This window comes from Callospermophilus lateralis, chromosome 13, assembly GCF_048772815.1.
Source record: "Callospermophilus lateralis isolate mCalLat2 chromosome 13, mCalLat2.hap1, whole genome shotgun sequence".
NCBI classification, from domain to species: domain Eukaryota; kingdom Metazoa; phylum Chordata; class Mammalia; order Rodentia; family Sciuridae; genus Callospermophilus; species Callospermophilus lateralis.
The window spans coordinates 8,475,497-8,499,562 of NC_135317.1; the positions used below are offsets into that span (position 1 = coordinate 8,475,497).

At 41.5% G+C, this 24,066-nt stretch overlaps 2 protein-coding genes and 1 pseudogene across 5 annotated transcripts in view; 1 reads left to right on the forward strand and 2 right to left on the reverse strand.

The window, feature by feature from the left end:
- Window positions 1–1,293: 1,293 nt before the first annotated feature.
- Window positions 1,294–10,250, forward strand: LOC143379622 (putative cartilage matrix-associated protein). Of its 4 annotated transcripts, XM_076832261.1 has the most exons (5): window positions 1,294–1,351; window positions 1,730–1,795; window positions 1,896–1,991; window positions 6,315–6,413; window positions 10,153–10,250. In XM_076832261.1, exons 1-5 carry the CDS (start codon window positions 1,294–1,296, stop codon window positions 10,248–10,250), a joined length of 417 nt encoding a protein of 138 aa, XP_076688376.1. The 4 variants fall into 4 exon arrangements, with proteins under 4 accessions (XP_076688376.1, XP_076688378.1, XP_076688377.1 ...); XM_076832263.1 differs by lacking the exon at window positions 6,315–6,413; XM_076832262.1 differs by lacking the exon at window positions 1,730–1,795.
- A 5,084-nt stretch (window positions 10,251–15,334) lies between these two features.
- LOC143379513 (small ribosomal subunit protein eS27-like pseudogene) lies at window positions 15,335–15,510 on the reverse strand (annotated as a pseudogene).
- A 4,350-nt stretch (window positions 15,511–19,860) lies between these two features.
- Window positions 19,861–24,066, reverse strand: part of LOC143379514 (protein MCM10 homolog) — a 35,450-nt gene continuing 31,244 nt past the window's right edge. Inside the window, 2 exon segments of the mRNA XM_076832134.1 lie at window positions 19,861–19,944; window positions 20,414–20,456. Of these exon segments, the coding sequence (XP_076688249.1) occupies window positions 19,861–19,944; window positions 20,414–20,456 (127 nt within the window).

A 24,066-nucleotide genomic window follows, 5' to 3' on the forward strand; every position in this document is an offset into this window, starting at 1 on the left:
AGTGACTAGGGGATCTTGGGCAAAGGAGGTGCTCAATAAATGTGGTTAAAGTGCATGTAACTGAAAATAAGGCACAGGTGGATTTAGGATGTCAAGAATGTCACAGGTGTTTCCCACACCCATTTTCTCACCTAGGAATCCCATCAAAAGCATTCTGTCTGTGGCCCTTCCCCCTCCCAGGGACATCTATTCATCTGTTAGATGAGTCCTTGCTGATGTAACCTCTCACAGGTTGCACCCACAGCCTTTCCCCACTGACTAAGTATAGTCCAGTCAGTGTCCAAGGGGAGCCCACATAGAGCCAACACGGCCACTGACCACATTTTTCTCCACTGGAAGTCAACCTGTTTATTTTATTTACTCTGCCTTCATTATTTCTCTGGCACTAACACGTATTTCCTGACCAATGATCAAGTTCATGCAGGAGGGTAACATACAGTGTATGGAAGGGAAGCCTCCGATGGGCATGGGCTGGGTTTTGCGTCTAGTGATGGTCTCCATTGAAAAGTTTCTCCACAATGCCCAGGGAATAATTCTTCAGCAGGTAACAAAGTACTGATGAAGGTCATAATAAATGGCAATGGCAGGAACAAGCCACCATAGGGACTGGGCTCTGATGCCCCACAGAGCTCTGATTTCCTCATTGATCCCATTTCTAGGGACCAGTTCCTTCTCACATGGGCGTGGTGAGTGTGGTTTGTGTGGTTCTGAAGAAGTGTGTCTAAAAGTGGTTCTTTTCAAATGCTGTACCCCTCCTTCTCTGCAGGGGAAGCTTGACCCACTCTCTTCCTCTATGTCTCCAAGGGGCTCTAGGACTCCCAAGGCTAGGGTTCCATGCTTTGCTTGGCAGCAATCACCAGCTGGGGACATAATCCCTGCTCTCGTATGCTCAGCACTTGGAGTCTAGGGTCCAAACCTTCCTGAAGCAGATGCCAGGAGTTCTTTGGAACATGCCGTTGGTCTCTGGAGTCCTGACTCTTAGGCTGAGCCTTCTCAATAGCAACTCTTTGGGATGTTGGACAAGCTACTTCAAAACTGTTCCATCCAGGGACCCTGACTACAAACTTTGCTTCTGTAGAGGTTTGCCAGGCGCCAAAAACATCTCCGGTGCTCCAGTCAAGAACAGCCAATAGAAACTGCAGCCAGGACCCCTCCCACCCTCCCCCAGTGGTCTCCTGTCCTCCTGTCTCTCTCTTCCTTCCCTCTTGCCTGTCCTGCCTGACCCAGTGAGGACCAGGCGGAAGTCAGCATCAGCAGCATTAGGAGCTGCAAAGAGACTGAGCTTCTACAAAGATGTCTTGGCGACAGGTCCTTCTCCTGTCCTGCCTCTCGGCCGTGGTGCTCCTGTCTAGTGAGTATATGGGAGGGTTAAGGGGGGCTGTGTTATCTACATAATGGGTAAGACTTACCTTCCACAGGTAAGTGCTCTCAGCTGGCACAGAGAGGCCATTCTTGGTGTGTGTGTGTGTGTGTGTGTGTGTGTGAGAGAGAGAGAGAGAGAGAGAGAGAGAGAGAGAGAAATATAGCAAAGAAAGAAAAAAAACAGGAAACACTGTAGTTTGCCTCATGGGTTCCTAGGGAGACTGGCCCCATACCTGGCATGTGATGGACAGAGGACCCCACATGAGGCCTGGCAAGCCACTAAGCCTAGAAGGACTATTGAGGCCTTGCTCAGGGCCTAGGCTCCCCTCCAATGCTGGAGGCTTCCCTCTGTGATCTTGTCCTCCAGTGCTGCGGGAGGGGACCAGCGCATCAGTGGGCAGCCCTCAAGAAGCGGGAGAAGAAGCCCAGAAAGGTGAGTCTGGGACAACCCTTGGGTGCAGGGCAGGTGGAGCCCACTCCTCCAACATTCCTGCCCCTAGTGCTGGTTGTGACAGGCCTCTCTTGGGTTTCAGGTGTGAAACCGAAGATTTTCATGCAGGAATCAGATGCCTCAAATTTCCTCAAGAGGCGCAGCAAGCGGTCCCCCAAATCCCGAGATGAGGTCAATGGTAAGGATGCTGAGTGGTCTCTTACCACAACAGGGAATTAAGGGTTGCAGCAAAGCCCTTGAACATCAGGATGACTGTAGTCTGAAGTGGAAATTATACTGTTTCCTTGATGGTGGGTCACATGTTAGGGCAAATGCATTGCTAGGGTGAGGACCAAAAAGGAATGTATCTAACAATTATGAGATGCATCCCTGCTTCAGAAAGTGAAAAATTTAAAGGAGGAAATGTTCTCTGGTCTAGAAAGCACCTAGCACTTTAGTGGGTGTTTTGGAGTATTGGCAAGGTGTACAGTAGAGCAACAGAATCACATGCAGGAAAAGATCCCAGGGGACAGGAGTGCTGAGAAATGTGGGCTTAGAGACAGCTCTGTTGCTAAGTGGCCTCAGCCACTTCCTGTCTGTGGTCCTAATTCCCTTACTTATAAGCCTCTGAACAAACTGTGCTTAGCTAGCTGTGCTTTCTTGAAGCTTTATTTGCAGTGCAGTTGGTGAGCACGTCTCCCTAGCAGCCTGGGGCCTGGGTCCACACTGCAGGGCCCTCATGTTCTTAACCTACGGCCCTTGATCGCATTTGAGTTTCCTACCTCTAAACTTGATTCTTCTTAAACTCTGAGCTCAGGCTGTCCTGGCCAAGTTGACTGCTTGATTCTTTCCTTGTGTGTGTAGATGAATGAACTCTTTGTATCCCTGAGCATACGCAGTGAGGTGACTTTCTCAGTGAAAATAACAGGATTATTTTCAAATGATGGGGAAGATCAGAGGTGGAAATGCTTGGAGATGAGAATTTTTTTTAATTGAATAAGTGTAGTCAGATTAGTGAAATCTCTAGACCTCATACAATTTGGGATTTAAATTTGGCAAAATCAAAAATCACTGAAAGGCTATGATGGATGTTGGGCCATTCTTGTCTGAAATCAGAGAAGCACCTTTCTGCAAATTTCCAGGGGAAAACAGGCAACTTTAAGACAGACAAATATATCTGTCCTCTGAAGCTGACTCAGAATCATAAGATCCGTGACTAGGCTGAGTTCCCTGACCTTAGGCAGGAGCTCAGTGCCTCAGGCAGTTGTGGGAGGCCCAGGACAGCCAGGTGAACCCCAGGACTGCATGTAAATGCATCTGAGGATACCTCATTGATTCCTATAGATGTATGGGCAGAGCTGACAGAGATCCAGAAGCCCAGGCAGTAAGGTCGCAAGTTCTACACCAGCCTGGATGAATTAGCGAGACCCTTTCTCAAAATAAAGACTAAAAGGACTGGTGATGCAGCTCAGTGGTAGAGGATTCCTCAGTACCAAAAAAAAAAAAAAAAAAAGGAAAGAAAAGAAAATGAAAAATAAATAGATAAATAAACAAACTTCTGGAGAATTTTTCCAGTGGTCCTTAAGTTGGGAACAAGGAAGGTGGTATTTTGAAGCAATTTGTATTGGAAGCCAAGGAGATGGATAAGTGATTTCTTTAAGTTTCTGAGATCCAGGCTCAATTTACTTTAGGGTAAAAGAGAATCTGAGGGATGCATGTTCTTGGCAGAAATGCATGTAATGCGGAAGGTGATACCTAGCATAGAAACACCATCTTAACTGGGCCTGGTGACATAGCCTGCAATCCCTGCCACTCTGGAAGCTGAAGTAGGAGGATTACAAGTTCCAGGCCAGCCAGGGCAATTTAGGGAGATCCTGTTTCAAAATAAAATAAAAAGGGTAGGGATGTAGCTCAGTGGTAGAGCCCTTGCCTAGCATTGTGCCAATCCCTAGTACCTAAAAACAAACAAACAATCAAGAGTTAAATTGTTCTTCTTTGTTGCTACATCTAACACCCCAATGGAGGTGCAGGACTATAATCCTAGTGCTCATGAGACTGAGGTGGAAGACTCAGTTGAGTCCAGGAGTTCGGAATCCTCATGGACAATACAGTGAGACTCTGTCTCAGAAAAGGGAGGAGAAGGAGGAGGAGGAGGAGGAGGAGGAGGAGGAGGAGGAGGAGGAGGAGGAGGAGGAGGAGGAGGAGGAGGAAACGTCCAGTTTTTGGCACCTCTGAAAATGCAACTTGAGGAACCAAGGAACTAGGGGGTACTCTGGGCAAGTACTAGGAATCTGGTGTTCTAGCTCTAGCCTCAGCTCCACCCCAACAGGCTGTGTAGCTGTGTAACTTCAATGATGTCAATGCACTTCTCTGAGCCTGGATCCCTTCTTGAGAAATATGTGCTGTATGAAGATGGATTGAATCACAAACCCCTTATGCTAGACTAAGGTTTCCTTCAACTGTATAGGCAAAAAGGCAGGAATTTGGGAGAAACAGAGGACTTACCTCAGGGATTCTAAGACCAATTTACAGATATAGTGATTTTTAATCTGAGTTAAATATTATAATTTCAACATAAATAATTCATATTTATAGAATTTACTGATCAATGTAGGCTCCTTGGATTTGAGGTGGTTTCTGATGTTACCATTGTGCATAGGAGTACTTGTCATTTCCTGAATGTGGGGTGGGGCAGGGGACATGGCCTCCCTTGGTTCCTCTGCTTCCCTTGCCTCCCCCACCTGCTCTTGCACATCAGAGTTGTGGGGACAACAAGAGCGCCTCAGTCCCCCAGGAGAATGTGAGGTTTCTGAGGGGCCTGTTCTTCCTCCAGCAGACATGACTCGCAAGTCTTTGTTGATTTTTCTAGTTGAAGAATGTGCCAGAAGTCCTTGAAAGTAGAGTTCTAGATACTGTCCTCCCAATAAGTCATGTTCTCCAGAGGACCACGGCTCTCATAGAGTTTAATTTCACAGCCAAAAGCTCAGTGAAATTTGTTGGGTTTCTTTTTTTCTTGGTGCTGGTAATTAAAGTCAGGGCTTGATGCACACTGGAAAGCACTCTGCAATGAGCAACACTCCCAGCCCCTGAAACTTGCTTTGAGGGCTCTCTCCTCACCTGGATGACAGGCATCTTAAGTGAAGGACAGCATCTTTCTTACTTACTTTTGTAATTCCAGCATTCAGTCTATATCCTGGTGTGACAGGTGCTCAAAAATGTTGACTAGACTTGAAGGTATTAATCAATATGACATCAACTTTAAATTGGATAAGTCCTTTGTGAAGTTTATTTGTTTATCTATTTATTTTTCATTTTCTTTTCTTCTCTTTCCTTTTTTCTTTCCTTTTTTTTTTTTTTTATACTGAGGAGTCCTCTACCACTAAGCTGTATCACCAGTCCTTTTTAGTTTTTATTTTGAGACTGTTAGGTGCAGGGCAGGCTGAACTAAGCTGTCCGCAGGACAGGCTAAACAAATGTTAGCTGCAGGATAACCCATGCACTCAACCCCACATCTAGCCCCTGCCCCACCCCATCTTCCTGAAGGCAGATGACACTACCGTATGATCCAATCACCCTATGTCAACAAGGCAGCTTGCAGATCCAGAGAACCCATTAGATTTGGGCTATAAAAAATTCCCTCCTGCTGGGCCCCTCTCTCTTGCTCTCTCTGTCTCCTTCACTTGCTCTTGATCTCTCTTCTCTTCCTTTCGCTCTCCCTCTCACTCTCCTCTCTTTGCTCTTCCCCCTCTTTCTTCTTTCTTTCCCTAATCTTTCTTTCTCTTTTTCTCCTCCTTTGCACTGCTGCAATAAAGATCTCTTGGTCGCTTCAAGTGTTGTGGTCACTTTCCTTTCAGAGACAGGGTCTCACTAAGTCATCCAGGCTGATGTAGAACTTGTGATCTTACTGCCTGGGCATCTAGATCTCTGGGATGACAGATGTGGGTCACCGTACACTGCTTGTGGAGTTTATCTCTGATTTCAAATGTCTAAGTCGCCTGGTGTACTTGGATTATACCACTAACTTGATGACTGGGGCTAACTCACTTTTTCCTCTTGGGGCTTCAATCTCTTCACCTGCAAAATGAGGTGATTTGGCCTGGCATGGTGTGAATATCTGTAATCTCAGTGACTTGGGAGGCTGAGGCTGTAAGATGGCAAATTTGAGGACAGCGTGGGCAACTTAGTGAGACCCTGTCTCAAAAACCAAAAACCAGAAAACAAAACAAAACAAAAAAAGGCAGGGTTGGGGATGGAGCTCAGTAGTAGAGTGCTCCTAGGTTCAATCTCTAGTACTGTTCAAAGAGAGGGGATGTGGCAGGGGGTGGGGGGTAACTGGGTAGGATCATCTCTCAGGTCCTTCCAGTTTAAAGCCTCTGCCAGGAATAAACCATTTCAGTGGAGTCTCCCAACCTAAATACCTCCCAAACCAATTTTAGCTTCTCAGGTAAAATGTTGGTGTTCCCCTAAATGTGAGCCCTCAATGCCCCTCTCTTGGGGGCAACTACCTCTTTTCCTTCCACAGTGGAAAACAGGCAGAAGTTGCAGGCTGATGAGCTACGGAGAGAATATTACGAGGAACAAAGGAACGAATTTGAGAACTTTGTGGAGGAACAGAAGGATGGTAAGAGTTCTTGCTCATCTGCCATTTATGCCCTGTTTTCTGAGTCTTGACCTTTCATCTCTTGTCAATAGATAAATAGTAGAAAAGGCAAGAGGGCAAGTGACTCTAACCAAGTAATTAATGTACCATACCCCTGCCCTCAGGGCTCCTTTCTTCCCTCCAGCCTTGGTGGCTGCACCAGGGCTTCAGTAAGGAGTGGGTATGGATGAGATAGAGGAAGACTATGTCTCTAAGCCAATGCCTTCCACCAGTGGGATTTGACCTTGCTGTCTAGTGTCATCCACAGCATACATCTGTAGCAACACTTAATGAGGATCAAACCAGTAGGCCTGATTCTCATTATGTGCTGGTTTCTTTCTTTTTTGGTCTTTTTCAAACTTCAAGATTGAAATGGTCCTGAGAAAGCTCACTTAGTACCTCCTGGTGCATATGAGCTTGGACACAGGACCCCGGTTTGGGGTACTTTTGTTAGAGCCAGCTCTTTTGTTTTATCCTGACTCCTTGACTTTGATGGACAGAGGAAGTATTATCCTTTAAGGGCATCCTCCAGTGGAAAGACTACTGCCACCAGGACCCAAGGGCTACAGGCTGTGCTTATAGCCCTTCAGGTGGCATCTGGTTGAGCCCCACAAGCAGGTGTTGAGCTCAGATCCTAGCAAATCAAACTTTAAATTTTTATTAGTTGTTGATAGACTTTTATTTTTTTTAATTTATTTATATGCAGTGCTGAACCCAGTGCCTCACACATGCCAGGCAAGTGCACTATCACTGAACTCCAGCCCCAGCCCCCAAATCAAACTTTTTTTGGGGAGGATACTGTGAAAAACTCAGGCTGTCCTAGCTTAGAGGCCAATGCTTGTTTCCTTGGTGGACAGCTTGGGGAGAGCTGTCTTAGTTTTAAGAAATGAAAATATGATTTTTAGTCATACTACTCATCATAATTTTTTTTGTGTGTGTATTTGTGTGTGTGATTTTTAAAAAAGTTTCAGGTCCAAATCTCTAGCACATGGGTGGAAATAATTTGCTGTTTTCTTTTTTATGATGAATTTTGAAGGAGGTTAGGTACCTATAGGATGATGTGTCTTTTTGGAGGATGCTAAGATCAGGGTCCTCAGGCGTCATCCACAGAGATTGAGAGGCCATTTTTAGAAGAGGCCACAGGTCTTTGGGAACTGAAGCTATAGAAGCTATTGGTGCACAACACTTGTTTTGCCAGGTACTATGCTGAACCATCTAACCACTACAAGCTTCATCTGAGACAGGACTTGTGAGTTTCATTTTAGAATTTGGAAAACAGGCTTAGAAAGGACACATGAATACCCAAGGTGACATACTAACAGGCTAACTAACGTAACAGGAGCAGGTCTAGCCTGTTTGAGGATAAAGGTCTGAAAAAGGAGGAACTCTTCTCAAAATTTCTTTCTTTTCCAGAACAACTGTTGCTATGGCCTGGTTGCCTGGGGCCATGTTCAAAATCTCCATCTTTTGGGACCTTCTATGAGGCCTGTGACATTCCCCTTTCATAACCCTGGCTTTAGCTAGCTGTCTTATCTGACAAAGCCACATGTTCTGAGAATAATTAATAGCAGTTGAATGTTCAATCTTTTTCAAGGTATTTACTTCATAAAAGGGATAGCCATTCAATTTCTATGGCAAAATCACACTCTCAAAGAGGAGTTGGTCCACTGAGCTTGAGCAATGTCTGAAAGGTCTGAAGGCTAATGAATGAGTTCTAGTCCAGGAGTTCCAGTCTATCTTTGGGGTACCAAGTACCTAAGGATATTTTTCAAGGGGAGCACTTTCTCCAGGGTCCCATGAAAGGACCATGGTGCCTCAATGTGCAGTGGTAACAGTGCCCTTCCTCCTTGGTCCAGGCATATGGCTCTCACAGGTGCTAAGGAGCAGAGGGACATCCATTTTGTCCATACCACCAGTTTGTCCTATTAGCCCAAGGCCATAGAGAATGCCACTTTCATTAGCACCAGAATCAAGTTCATAAAATTTTTGGAGAAGTTCACATTTGAGACAATAGAGTCAAGGAAGACATTTAAAATTTTTAAACCTGGACATCATCTTCTGTCAGTATTTCCATCCTCCCAATATTTTTTACAAATTCTTTTCTTAAAAACAAAAACAAAAACAAAACAAACAACTAGCATGGTGGCACATGTCTATAATCCCAGTGGCTCTAGAGGCTGAGGCAGGAGGATCACATGTTCAAAGCTAGCCTCAGCAATTTAGCAAGGCCCTGTCTCAAAGGAAATGTAAAAAAGGATGGGGATGTGGCTCAGTGGTTAAATGCCCTGGGTTCAATCCCCAGTACCGAAAACAAACAAACAAAAAACCCAAAACAACCTTGTGGTAAAATAGAGGTAAGGGAAAATTTGCCATTTAAACCATTGCTGAGTATACAGGATTGTGACATTTAGTACATTCATACTATTGTGCAACTATTACCACTGGTTCCAAATGGTTTCATTATTCCAAACAGGAACTCTGTACCCATTAAATAATAACTGGCCATTCTTCCTTCCCCCTAATCTTGGTAACCTCCATTATATTTTTTGTATCCATGAATTTTTCTGTTCTAGATATTTCATATAAATGGAGGACACAGTATTTTGTCTCATTATGCATGGTCTATTTCATTTAGCACAATGTTTTCAAAGTTTATCCATGTTGTGACATGTATCCATTCATTTCTTTTTATAGCTGAATAATTTCTCTTATGCATATTTACATACGTATTTGTTTATATATCCCCATAAATAACACATTTTGTTTATCCATTCATCTGTGGGTGGACATTTGGGTTGTTTCCACTTTTGAGTGACTGTAAATGTTGTTGCTGTGAGCATTCCTATATGTTCAAGTATCTGAGTCTCTGTTTTCAATTCTCTTGAGTATAAGTCTAGGAATAGAATTGCTGGATAATGTGGTAATTTTATTAACTTTTGGAGGAGTCTCACTCACCTTTTTCAAATATTGGATGTCTTATGATATCTGCCTGTGCCTTAAATGCAATTAATGGTAGCAGGCATGTTGAATTGGCACCAGGAGCCTAATTCTACAATTACACAAAGATGTTGTTTGGAAACATATCTCACCAAACACAAGTAAAATTACAGCTTTCTTAACTCATTAAAAACTTTCTTCATCCCTTTTCAGCCTTTTACTATGAAATACTTAAAACATATGGAAAGGATCAGGTTAATGAGCCCCATAGAGCCAGTTAAGTTTTCCCACTTTTAGTTCACCCATCCTTTTTCCAGTTAGTTTTAAAAATGGAAATTTATCTTTGAAGCTTAGAAAATACAGAATGGTATAGAGGAGAAAAGCTGTAATAATTCTGTCATTCCAGATCCACAATAATTTGCATCCAGAAGCTTTTCAAGGCACAGTGCTTGGTCTCTGTGTTACCACATTGTTACTTTTAGTGCTTCAGTTGTCATCTCTTTGAGCCAGTGACTGCATAGGCTCTTCCCCATATAGGCAAAGAGTTCAGATGCCAGACACTGGTCTCAGTTCTGCCAGCAGCCAGCTGTGTGGCTCTGATCCACAACTGGAGGCCACTTGACTCACATTCTCAGGTCCCTTCCAGCTCTGATCTCAGAAGTCTCCAGGGCTCATAGGCACACTTGACTCATGTCACCTCAGGGTGGGCCATGTGGGCTGATGGCTGCTTGTTTTCAGGTCAGAGTCCCCTTCATCTTCATGTGACTTCATCTTTCCTCTCCAGAGCAGGAAGAGAGGAGCCGGGAGGCCGTGGAGCAGTGGCGACTGTGGCATTATGATGGGCTGTACCCTTCCTATCTCTACAACCACCACTGCATCTGACCCCATTCTGAAGCAACCCAGGAAGACAGAGCATGAAACACAGCTGCTCACCTGGGTGTACCAGCACCTCTTTCCACACAAATGTCCTAATAGGGACCTCAGCTTAGTGTGTGCTGTGGTCAACAACCCTGGTAAATACACATGCCTTTCATTCTGATGCATTAAATGTCCTGGCTTTTGCTTTTTTGTGGATGATTTTCCAAGGTGAGCAACCACTTGTGGCTCATCCTAATCCCTAATCTTCATTGGTTTCCCCTCACTTAGTCATTGTCCCCAAAGCAGATCTCCTGTCTGGTTGGACAGGAGAATCACAATTAAGAGAGAAATTTTGTGCTTGCTTATAGCTTACAAATAAAAACTCTGACTTAACCATATGTATTATCATCTCAAGTCTCTAGTTGAGCAAGGTATAGACTTGATCCCCACTCCCCCCAGTGACAAGGTTGCTGACTTGGTTGTTAGAAAGCTTGTCCTTGGGAGTATCAATCACTCCTCTATTATGTCTCAGTAGTTAGTCATGTAAGTGAAAAAAATACTAATACATTTGTTTTGGTAAAAGTCTTCAAAGGATTGCTGAGTCCAGGGACTTCCTTCTTCATCCCACCAAAGAGGGTTAAGGTTCATTCCTGATTTCTTAATTGCACCCTTCAGAAGCCAGAGTTACAATAAGGCCAGTTATATAAACAAAATGAGAAACCCTTGGTTGGCATCATCTCACTTTTCTTCATACTGTCCTATATTTGTTTCCCTCAGCTGCCAATAACAGAGTACCACAAACTAGGTGACTTGAATCAATGGAAATTTATTCTCTCACAGTTCTGGAGCTGAAAAGTCTGGAACCTTGGTGTTGGCAGGGCCACGTTCCCTCCAGAGCTCTAGGGGTATCCTTCCTTGCTCTTCCTGCATCTGAGGGCACCAGGCATTCCTTGGCATATGGTGGCATGATGCCACCCCACCTCAGCATCATATGGCTGCCTCCCTGTGTGCTTTCACATCACCATCCCTCTCATGTATGTCTCATGTCTCTTCTTCTAAGGACACCAGTCATATTGAATCAAGGCTTCACTCTACTAACTTTGTCCTAACTTGATTAGGACCTAAAAACCCTATTTCCAAATAAGATCCCATTCACATGGACTGGAGGTTGGGACTTCAATGTATCTTTTGAGGGGCACACAATTCTATCCCTTCCTTTCCTCTCAACCACTTTGCTTTCTGGTCCCAGGCTCGTCACCCCTATTCCCATTGTTGCTCCCCACTGACATCCAGAAATTGCACACTAAGAATGGCAAGGAGTCAAAACAACTTAAGTGGGCTCTGGAAGATAAAGAGGACTCTAGGTGAAGAATAAGCACCCACTCTTCCCCAGATTTCCATCTCACCTGCTTTTGAGGTTGGGCTTCCAGGGCAATATAGGGTGATTTTATATAAGGGTTGCTGTGAGGAAATTTTACCTTCATGGTGGCAAAATATTCCACCAGAGCTAAGGTGATCTATCAGGTTAGGAGACTTTGTAACAAATGCATGTATTTTTAAGTTAGTTTTTAAAAAAGAGTATAAAGTCTTTTAAAAAGCTCCAATTATTAAGTCATTATGTGCCAGATTACCTCATATTTACCAATCAGTGCTATTATTTTCTTCCCACAAACTCCAAGCAAGAGCTAATATGACCTTGGGAAGATGAGATGGGCAGTGGACAAACTCTCATACTAAATATAGTTTTATCTTTTTTCAGTGCCGGGGACTGAATCTTGGGCCTTGGTCATGCTAAACACATGCTCTATCACTGAGCTCTACCCCGAGTCCTATCATTAAATGCTGTTTGTTGTGCAGAAAGATAGAAGGAACTCTAGGGTTCACAATTTGGAAACTAGAGCTTGAGGACAAGTCAAGTCTCAGCATAAGAAAGGGCAAACGGCACTATTTTTAGTGGCATAACTAAGGAGAATATTTTGAGTTAGTCTTCTTTACCTGTGGCCCAGGTGTACCTTCCAGATACTTCTCTGTTGGACAACAGGTGCTCAGGAATTATCTGTGCTCCTGTTTTCCCTCTAAGGTCTATTTGATATTTATACCATTAGTGGCGGTACTGGGGGGTGAATCTTTGCTCCCTCCACATGTCATTGAACAGGCTAGACTTTGTTCACCCATTTCTTCATTGGTAAGATAGATGAAATGTGAGTTGCAACTTTTATGCATTTCAAACTGGCTGCATCAAACTTCCCTGTGAAGAGATTAGGTGCTTACTATCACTGGGACATCTTTGCTAGTCTTTTTATAAAGCAAGCAAATTGAGAATATTTGTAGAAAATTCATGGTTGGGGGCCCTTGAATTATTAACTATTTATGGATCCCCTTGGACCACTGCTGTTAGATTTAATCAAGTCAGACCTAAACAGGTGACTAGCGCTCACTCCTCTGCATGATCTGTGTATTTCTACCCTAACACCTTTGGACCTGGTGCAACAGAAAGTTTGTTTAGGAATTATAGTTGCTATAGTTTGGAGTTGGAAAGTCCACAAAAAGCCCATGTGGTAAAGGACATGTCCTCAGATTGGTGCTATTGGAAGATGGTGAGGCCCAGTGGGAGATCTTCAGTTGTGAACGTGTCCTTGAAGGGGATTATGGGATCCTAGTCCCTTCCTCTTCCTTTCACTTTACAGCTACAATGTAGGCAGTTTTGCTCTATTGCATGTCTGCCATGGTGTGCTCCTTGCCCAAAACAATGGGGCCAATGGACTGAAACATGACTGTGAGCCAACATAACCTTTTTCTCCTTATAAGTTGCTTATCTCAGGTATTTGTTATAGAGATGGGAAACTGACTGACACCTAATTTCTCTCTACCCTCCCGGAGAGTGTCATTCTGGAAGAAACTGATATAAAATAAAAACTTGGAAATGCCTCAGCTTTTCATTGCTATTTTTACTCTGTTACCTGGTGAGACTGATATTACTTGGGAGGGACAAGGATTTCAATGTTTTGAAGCATATATCTCAACAGGAAGGAGCTCTGCTGCTTGCCTTCCATTGCCCCAGTCTCTGATCCAAACTAGAGAGAGCAATCAGTTTGAATACAACCAAGATGAGAGATGTTCCTCCCTGAACTACTGGTCAAGAGCCACACATGAATCTCATTTGCTTCCTATCCCAGCCCCTAAAATGAGACAGAACTGGAGCATTAGCAAGTTAGTGAGATACACTCCCAGCTCAAGGATATTCTAGGTCTGTTCTTTTGGGGTTGGAGCTCCTCAGCACTTAATCCATATCTAGATTAGAAATTCTAAAGCAGCATGTGCCTATTCTAGACTGGCTATCAAGTTAAGTGGGTGAGGGTGAGTCCTCAGCTGGGTTGGCATGTGAGCACTGGTGTGGGTTTAGCTCAGGTGATCTCAGATTATAAGTCTGAACTGCAGATTTTCTGGCCAGTGGTACAAGCAAGGATGAACTCTGGCCACATGCAATTGCCCTTGTGGTTCAGGAGTGTGATGGGCCTTGAGGATCCTACACCTGTAAGGCTGGTATTCTAGGACAACAAGGTGCTTTTTAAATAAATTATAGTCTTTCCTTGAAATCTGAGAGGGATCAGTTCTAGGATCCTCCTGGATACCAAAATCTACAGATGTACTCAAGTCCCTTAGGTATATGGCATGAATTTACATGTAACTTGCACATATCCTCTGGTATACTTTGAATCATCTCTAGGTTTATTAAAATATCAAACACAATGTAAATGCCAAGTCAAAACCTCTACTGTATTGTTTGGGGAATAATTACTATATAGACACAATTTTTTGGTCTGAAGTTGGTTCAATCTGTGAATACAGAATCTGTGCATACAGTAGGCCAACAGAATTTTTATTACTCTACAAAAAAAAAAAAAAAAAAAAAAAAAAAGCAAAGGTCTGTTCTCACTTCAGCTGCAAATCAAAAGGAGCCACAATCTGGTTCATATCAGTCAGGATAAAAGAGCCTATGCCTTCTGGTGAGCCACCTGCCTCTCTCTTGTGCTAGTAAGCAGGTGGATGGCAGCAAATAGATTCTGACTCAGGGTCACACCACACAGCCACCTGCCTGTTGTGTCTGTAGGAAGAAATGTTGGGGCCATACAGATGTCAAAACCAGAATGGTTGGGAGGAGAGACTGTTTAAAAACAGAACAAAGTAAGTTTGTCCTTGCCTCTTCAATGACCAAGCTTGGCAGATTGTCTCTAAATAAAGAATTCTAGCAGAAAGGGGCTAAATAAGAATTTGATTACTCGCTTGCTCCCAACCCTAACAAGGCCTCCATTATACTTCAGGGTTTTCAAATTTGGCCCAGAATTCCTTAGCTAAAATCCAAGCAAAGTCATTTCCTTGGCTGGGAGAAGGATGCCAAAGGTAACATGACCAGGAATTTGAGCAGCCACATTTAATAGGAAATTAATGACAGAAAAATTTGTATTTTTGGACACTGACTTTGTCCAAAGTGTGGCCTTTGGACATTCTTTTGCTTACTCTTCTGTTCTTTTACTACTATCCCGTTGTTCTTAAGGGCTTCCAGGTAAGTGGTTGAAAACAAATTTGTTAAAGATTAAATTTGTTAATTTTTTATCACCAGTTTTACAGAGTGCCCCCCACCCCCCCGACCAACTGAATAATACTCTGTAGCTCAGTAAAGTGCTTGCTTAGCATTCTGGAGGCCTTGGGTTTGATTCCCAGAACTAAAAACAAACAAATTGTGCGTGTTTGCGTGTGTGTGTCTGCATGCATTCCAGGGAAAATTTTGCAACTTCTTATCATCTGCCTTTATTTACTTAAGGTTTTTTGAAAAGAGATGATGAGTTCCAGAATAATTTTTAGTTTTTGAAGTCTTGTTAGGAGAAAGTTTCATTTCTAATTTATTTTCAATGATATTCTAATACTCTCATAGGTTTTCTATAATTTAGAAGTTCTGTTTCTAGCTTGTAAAAGATTTGTCTAAAAGCAAATGGGTTGAGTATTAATGTTCTAGTTCACAGTTGATAACTTTGGCATACTCTGTGATCCTATAACATATCAAGACTTTAAAAAAAATCCAAAAGATGTCTATTGAAATGATTTCCTGCTCACTTCAACTCAGGGTGCTTTGGGTGCTGCTTCCTCTTGAAGGACCACCCTCCAGTAAGCCTGGCTTTTCCTCCTGTGGGTTGGCAAAGGACAGTGAAATGGGAAACACACAAAACTACCCTTTGTGTGGCTGAAGACTGATGATCTTATAGCATCCTGGGCCTGTCGCATCCATGGAGGGGGAAATGGGGCTCAGTGCTAGGTGCTTTCCTCTAGAAAGGGCTGAAGGAGATCCTTTGTGAGAGGCACGATATCTTGGGAGGTTTGTCACTGCTGGAAAGCTTTGCCCCTTTCCATATTACCTTTTTTAAAAAATTAAAGTTTGAATACCTAGCATGTGTGAGGCCCTTGGGTTTGATCCCTAGCACCACACACAGACACACAATGTGAACAGGTAATCTACATACATGCTTTCAAACTTACAAAGGACAGAAAGGAACACAGTAGAAAGTACATCCCTCTTGTCTCCAAAGGAAACCATCATTCACACATCTTGAGGATCCTGAAGGTAATCTGTGTACACCTAAGAATCTACAGAAACTTGTTTTTATTTTTTAAACATTAAAATTCACTTTTGTCCAGTAATGCCTACTTTACCTATTGAACCATTTCTTTTTTATCATATAAAAAAGATGGTTTAGTTAATTTATAGTTAAGCAGTTTTCAAAAAGTTTCCTACAGGAACAGCAATTTTTGAGGTTTGGGATATGGCTGGAAAATAACTGATATGAAAACTAAAGTGAATATATTTTCTAGACAACTCATTGATTTAGACACCATAATACTTTGGGGTCTTAAATATTACACTAGTTATTCTGAAATCTTTCAGTGTGTAGACTCCTGCCCTTAAATCTTTCCCCAAGTAAAAACAATAACAACAATGTCATTATTATAAAGCACTGGCCTTGCAAAAACAATTTCTTTCTTTTTTTTTTTTTGGGGGGGGGTAATACTTGTGATTGAACCCAGGGTCTCACACATGCCAGGCAAGTGTTCTATCACCGAGCTACCTTCCCAATTCCATCTAGTTATTCTCAGGCAGCGGCTTGCTAAATTGCTGATAGGCTTTGAATTTGTAATCCTCCTACATCAGCCTCCCCGGAAGCTGGGATTAGAGGTGTGCACCATGGTGTCCAGCAAGCTTGTGATGTTATCAGCTCATGGTTGATCATTCATGCACTCAGCAGAATTATGGCACCAAGAGGCAAGATATTTAATATTCTGTAAATTGATTTACATGAGAAACAATCTAATTACACCATTAGATTGCTCTCCTGAAGTCATTATTGAAAAAAATAAAATAGTACAACTTTTAGTGAGGACAACCTTTCTTATGCCTTTAACATATGAACAAGTACCTGTCATAGTTTGGATCTTCAGTGTCCCCTAAAGGTCCCTGTGTGATGATTAGCCTGGTGTGATTGGCATAAATTTTCACAGGTGGAACTAGTGGGAGGTCTTGGATCACTGGGGTTGTGCCACTGAAGAGAACTGTAGGACTCTGGTCTCCTCTACCTCTTTTTTTGCTTCTCAGCCATGAGTTGGTTTTGCTCCAACATGCAATCCCAACATGATACACTGCCTTGCCACAGGCCAAAAAAGAATGGGGCCAACTATCCTCCAAAACCTCCAAATAAACCCTTTTTCTTTATAAATTGGATATCTTAGGTATTTGTTATAATGATGGAAAACTAACACAGTACCTGAATAACATACAACTAGACAATACTTCCATTTTGATATATTTGCTAATTATGTAAAAATAAATCAGAATAAAAATCCTAGGAATTTACCAAACCCAGTACTTGAAATGTTCTCTCTCAAGGTCAAACCCACTGTGCTCAGCTTATTACATAACTCTGGGGAATTATGACAAGAAAAAAACCAGACTATTTTCATAGATCTTCTGCCCAACATTACTCAAAATACTTTCATGATACTTAATGGTGAAAGAAAGCACTTGTATCCAGAATATACGTAACTCAATCCAATAATTAAAAAAATATATAAATGAATGAGTAGACATATGTCATAAAGATACATGAGGCTGGGTGTGGTGGCAAAAGCCTATAATCCCAGCAGCTTGGGAAGCCAAGGCAGAGGGACTGCAAGTTCAAAGCCAGCCTCAGCAACTTAGCAAGGCCCTGAGCAACTCGGCAAGACTCTTGTCTCAAAATAAAAAGGTGTAGGGATTTAGCTCTATGGTTAAGTGGCCTGGAGTTAAAAAAACAAAAAACAAAACAAGGACATGAATGGACAGTACATGAAAAGATGCTCAAATAGTATTGGTTACCAGGGAAATGCAAACCAAACCATAATAAGATGCCATTACACACACATCAGAATGGCTAAAAAGACAATATCAGGTATTGGGACAGTGGAGCAAACGGAACCCTTGCACATTACCAGTTGGTGTATAAAATGGTACAACCACTTTGGAAAACAACTTGGCAGTTTCTTATGAAGCTTCCCATATAACCCAGAAATTCCACTCCTAGGTGTTTGCCTGAGACACAAAAATATTTCTATTGCTAAAATAATTTTAGCAGCTTTATTCATGATAGCCCCAAACTAGGGACAATCCAATCCAATATGAATATCAACAGGTGACTAAACAAACCATTTACAGGGAAGCCAGCAATAAAAAAGAAAAAAAAAACATTGATAACACACTATAATATGGATAAATTTAAAAAATTATGCCACATGAAAGAAGCCAGATACCAAAGTATGTTCTGTAAGATTCCATTTATCTGAAACTAGAATATAAATCTGTAGGGGCTGAGGTGCAGATTGATTGGCAAGTGGTTCAAGGCTACCTTTTGGAGGAGAAAGCAACATCTTGCTTTAGGTTTGTGGTGTGGCTACATGGGTATAAACACTTGTTCAAATTTTTCAACTGTACACCTTAGGTATGTGCCTTTTACTGTATGTAATCTATACCTTAATATAATTGATTTTAAAAAATATTGTTAGCTAAGTCTTTGCTTAAGAAACCTTACTATGGCTGGGGTTGTAGCTCAGTGGTAGAGTGCTTGAATCACATGCATGAGGCCCTGAGTTCAATCCTCAGCACCACGTAAAAATAAATAAATAAAAATAAAGATATTGTATCCATCTACAACTAAAAAAAAAAAAAAAAAATTGAAACAAACAACAAAAAAAGAAACCTTACTAAACTTGGTTCAAATAAGTCTCAGCCCTTATTTCTAAATTACTTAACCAATTTCTAATCTGCAAAATAGAGTATACCTGATCTGGTTGTATTTGAGGAAATACTATATAGTCATTGGTTATTTGTGGTTCAATGTTTGCAAATTCACCTAATTTGATTTATAGCTTCTAAATCAGTTCTTCAAGTGCTTTTGTGATGATTTGCATGCAGAGTAACATGTTCCTCATTTTCAAAATTTGGTTAGGCCTTTTTCAAAAATTGTCATCAACCTAATAAGCTAACTGATCTCTTCTACCTTTAATGCCACTTAGTTTGTTGCTGCTAGTGACATACCTAAGCAAACAGATCTATGCTCCAGATTAGAACAAACAAATGCCATTAGACATTAATTGGCCTGCTATAAGCAGCATCAAGCTTTTCTTTTATCATGAACTTTTCCACAGAAATCCAGTCCATGCACTCTCTTCTTGTCCAATGTGAAGCTTTTCATATTTTAGGTTCCCTTTGGGGAAAATTCTACACCAGACATTCAGAAGTTCCTTATTTGCTATTCTGAATGATTTTTACCTAAAATACTTGTTTTATTTTTGTTGTTTAGAAAGGGAAAACATTTTATCATTATAAAACTCAATGAAAGGTGATTTTCTATTAAAAAGCTAAGTTTTTTTTCCTCCAAAAGGAAAAATGACAACAAGAGTACCAAAACCAACCAAACAACCCCCCCCATAAAACCAAAACAAACAAACAAACAAAAACTATTGTAAAAATTATAATCTTCACACCAAGTTCTCCATAAAGGACAAATGGCTACTGCTCAACCCTGCTCCGATGGCCTGTGACACAATACCCTACTAATGACAGGTTAAAAAAAAATTTGACACCTGTTAGGTTTGTGTGAAAGCATTTAATACATGTTGATAAACAGGATTAAAAGACTGATCTCATTAGGAATGTTTTCAAGGCCTACAAGTAAGTTCCCCCACCTGTGCTGTACCCCTGGCCCACCCACTCATTGCTCAATGTTCTAAACACCTCAAAGGAAAGCCCTCCAAGATTTAGTGTAACTAAGGAGTAACTCCAAAAATTTATGTGAATGCAGTAATGCAGTCATCTAAAGTGAGAACAGGAAAGATGAGGATATCTTGATTTTTCCACCTGTAAGTCAAAGTTATATTTGGTGTAAAATTAATACAACAGAGGAAAGTAATTAAGGAAAGTGGATGGGCTTATTAACAAGATTTTGTTTCTAATGGTGTCAATCAGAAATATGGGCAACGCAGAGCCAGTCCCTTGCTTTTCCAGACCCACAAGAAGCAAGACAGGTTGTGAAAAAAATATCTGAAGTTAGGGTCATTTAAGGCTATTCAGAAATTTAGCATGTTCTACTCCTCTTGGCAAAAGGGTTTCTCCTCCAATCTTTGGACCAGTCTTTTCCTAGAAAAATGAGAGTACTTAATAAGAACCGGTTTAACATTATTTCCCTGGATCACTAAAATAAGTCACAAATTAACACTGAAGTAATTCACCTCTATAGTTGGATCTAATATGTACCGCAAAGGCCCACATGTTTAAGACTTGGTTCTCAGCATGGCACTGCTGGAGGGGTGGAACTTTTAAACAGGTGGGGCATAACAGGAGGTCCTAGGTCATTGGGGTTGTGCCTTTGAAGGGACTATGGAACTCAGGCCTCTTCTACTTCATTCCTAGACTTTAGGTAAATGGGCCTCCTCTGCCATGTATTCTCACAACAATGTGCAGTTTTACCACAGGCCCCAAAACAATGGGGCCAACTAGCCATGGATTCAAATCCCTAAAACTCTGAGCTGAAATAAATCTTTCCTCTTTTTCAGTTGATTAGCACAGTGGTTTGTTACAGTAACTGAAAGCTTATGAAAACACCTACCTTTAGCATTCCATCTTGTTCCCATTTGCAAAGGCCACAATTACTGAAAGAGAAAAGATGGATTTACTCAGTGGTGAGGTATATGCCAACACAGTTAAATACAATGGGGTTTACTGTGTAATTAAAGAGGAAAAAACCATAGGAAATTATCTATGTACTTTTAAGGTGGGGATGGGGTAAGAGAAAAAGAAAACTAGAAAAACAATAAAAACCATAAAATTACAAAGCTGTGAGATTAAAAAAAAATTCCCTATTGATTCAACTTATAAATCAATAGTTTGGGAAGAATATATTTGCAATGATTAAAAATTATATGGGAATGCTCTCGACCTCCACTGAGCCAGTTGCCCGAAGGAAGCTGAATTTGTGCTGCAGTTTGGCGAAAAGACTCCCACATAAATGGCTTGAGGAAATTCAGCAGAGGAGAGATAATGAAAAAAAGATCGAAGATAGTGGAGTAGAGAAGAACTTGTTACTGGCATGAATCCATGTGAGTGGTCGGACGCTTTTCAGCATAGGAGCCATTCACAAATTTAAGCTTCATGGAGCTTGTGACAGGATTTTGTTACGAGGGCAGTCGAAAACTCGAAAAAACCCCTGAGTAGTTCTGTGCGCAGAAGCCGGCCAGCAGCAGCGCGGCCTGAGAACCAGCTGCAGATGGGTAGAGGCAAGCTCAGTGGAGTTCTGGCAGCATAGAGACGCAGGCTCACAGATCCTTTAAGATCAGAGCACGCCAGACTGTGACCCAGGTCACTAAAGGGCACCAGACCGAGGACAGAACTCAAGGCATAGTGGAAAAACATCCTAGCCCCCCCACACCTCACTGGACACCCTGGTGCCTGAAAATCTACCGCATCAGCTTTTGGCAGATGTAGCAGAACAGCGAGATTGGAAAATGAACAGGTGTGTGATACCCAGCACCCCCTCTACCCAGCTGTGATAACTCAAAACCTTTTTTGCCAGCTCTCAGTAGGCATGAATTTCAGAGCCGAGTGAAACTGAAAAAGTGCCAGATCTCCCCCTCCCCGCCAGCTGTGATAACCTGAAACCTTTCTCTCCAACTCTTGGTGGGCATGGCTATCAGAGAGAATACAGACAGAACAGGTTGCCGGTTTCCAAATCCCGCTCTCCACAGCTGTGAAGACCTGGTGACTCCCCAACACAGAGGTAGCCCCCAGTTGATCAGGAGCGCAGGGCGGCAAGGGTGCCGTAAGTCCAGAGTAACCCAGGGCTGCAGAAAAGAGTCACAGTATTTGGGGCCTAGTGGGCAAGAGAAGTGAGGGGGATAGAGACCGGGATTGGAGAGGCATCCGGCAGGGGAGGGAGAGCTGCCCCACATGGATTGCTTCCTATATCCTGAGGGCAGAGACTCAACCTGGAATGCACAACACCGCCTACTGGAAGAGAAGAAAATAGAATTCTAAGAGTGCATTATTTCTTTCCTTTCTTTTCTTTTTCCTTCTTTCCTTTTTTCTTTTTATTTTTCTCTTCTCTCTTTTCCTCTCTTTTTTCATTCCTTTTTCTCTATCACTTCCCTCCCCTTTTTTCTTCTTCTTTTCTTTTTACTTTTCTTCCTCCTTCTCTTCCTCTCCCAACCTTCCAAGTGTTACTACTTCTACTACATGTAAACTACTAAATGCAAATAGGTGATTGTTTCTATGCTTCTTATTTTCCTCCCACGTACTTAGCCATGCTAAAATACCTCCTGTCTATTCTCCTGTTAATAACCCCCTTCATTAGAGTTCTCCTCTAAAGTAGCTAAGATATATTAGGCCCCATATCCTCACATCTTTTCCCCCTAAACATAAAGTCCTACGACTGACCCTCAGTTCTCTATATGTCACCAGAATCTGTATGCCTTTGATGAAGCTAATGAATATATTGTAAACTATAATTGAATCCAACATCTCTAGACATTGTCTCGCATCACAAAGGAGAGATCTCGGAACTATTCAAGAGCAATACAAAATTATAGGAGAGAAATAATAACACAACAGTCAAACAGAGCTGGAAAGAAACATGAGCAACATGAAAAAACAAGGAAAAAAAGGGCCACAAACAATGCAGGACAACTCAAAAATAGAGAAGATAATTGCTGCAGCAAAAAAAAATGTCAGATAAAGATTTCAAGATATACATGGTTCAGATCTGGAGTCTTAAGGAGGACTTTAGACAGCAAATGCAGACAATGAAAGATCACTTTGACAATAAAATACATAAACAAATCCAATAAGCAAAAGATCAACTCTACAGGGAGATAGAGGTTATACAAAAACAAAACAAAACAAAACAACGACAACAAAAAAGAACAAATAGAAATCCTGGAAATGAAGGAAATAATAAACAAATTAAAAACTTAAATGAGAGTATCACAAGCAGAGTAGAACACTTAGAAGTCAGAACATCAGACAACGAAGACAAAGTATATCATCTCGAAATGATAGCTCAGAAAGGCTGATAAGAAACCATGAGCAGAACATCCAAGAAATATGGGATAGCATAAAGAGACCAATTTTAAGAGTTACTGGGATAGAGGAAGGTATAGAGGTCAAAACCAAAGGAATGAGCAACCTCTTCAATGAAATGATTTTAGAAAACTTTCCAGACATGAAGAATGAAACGGAAATCCAAATCCTAGAAGCCTACAGGACACCAAATGTACAAAACCACAAGAGACCCACACCAAGACACATAATAATGAAAATGCCCAACATATAGAACAAGGAGAGAATTTTAAAAGCCACAAGAGAAAGGAAGCAGATTACATTTAGGGGTAAACCAATTAGGTCAACGGCGGATTTTTCAACACAGACTCTGAAAGCTAGAAGATCCTGGAACAATGTATTTCAAACTCTGAAAGATAATGGGTTCCAACCAAGAATCTTGTATCCAGCAAAATTAAGCTTCAGGTTTGAAGATGAAATAAAAAACTTCCACGATAAACAAAAGTTAAAAGAATTTGCAGCTAGAAAACCGGCACTTTAAAGCATCATTGGCAAAACATTACATGAAGAGAAAATGAAAAATAACAATGAAAATCAACAGTGTGAGGTAGTACAGTAAAGGAAAAACTAATCAAAGAGGAAAAACAAATCAAGTTAAATAACAAAAATAAACAAACATGGCTGGAAGTACAAACCATAGCTCAATAGGAACCCTAAATGTTAAGGGCTTAAACTCACCAATTAAAAGACATAGACTAGCAGACTGGATTTAAAAAAAAAAAGATCCAACAATATGCTGCCAATAGGAAACTCACCTGATAAGAAAAGACATACACAGACTGAAGGTGAAAGATTGGGAAACATCATACCACCCACATAGAGCTCGGAAGCAAGCAGGGGTGTCCATACTCATATCAAATAAAATAGACTTCAAGCCAAAGTTAATCAAAAGGGATAAAGAAGGACACTACATACTGCTAAAGGGAACCATTCACAAACAAGACATAACAATCATTAATATATATGCCCCAAACAATGGTGTTCATCAATCAAACTCTTCTCAAGTTCAAGAGACAAAGAGACCACAACACAATAATCATGGGTGATTTTAATACACCTGTCTTACCACTGGACAGATCATCCAAACAAAAGTTAAATAAAGAAACTATAAAACTCAATAACACAATTAATAACTTAGACTTAATTGAT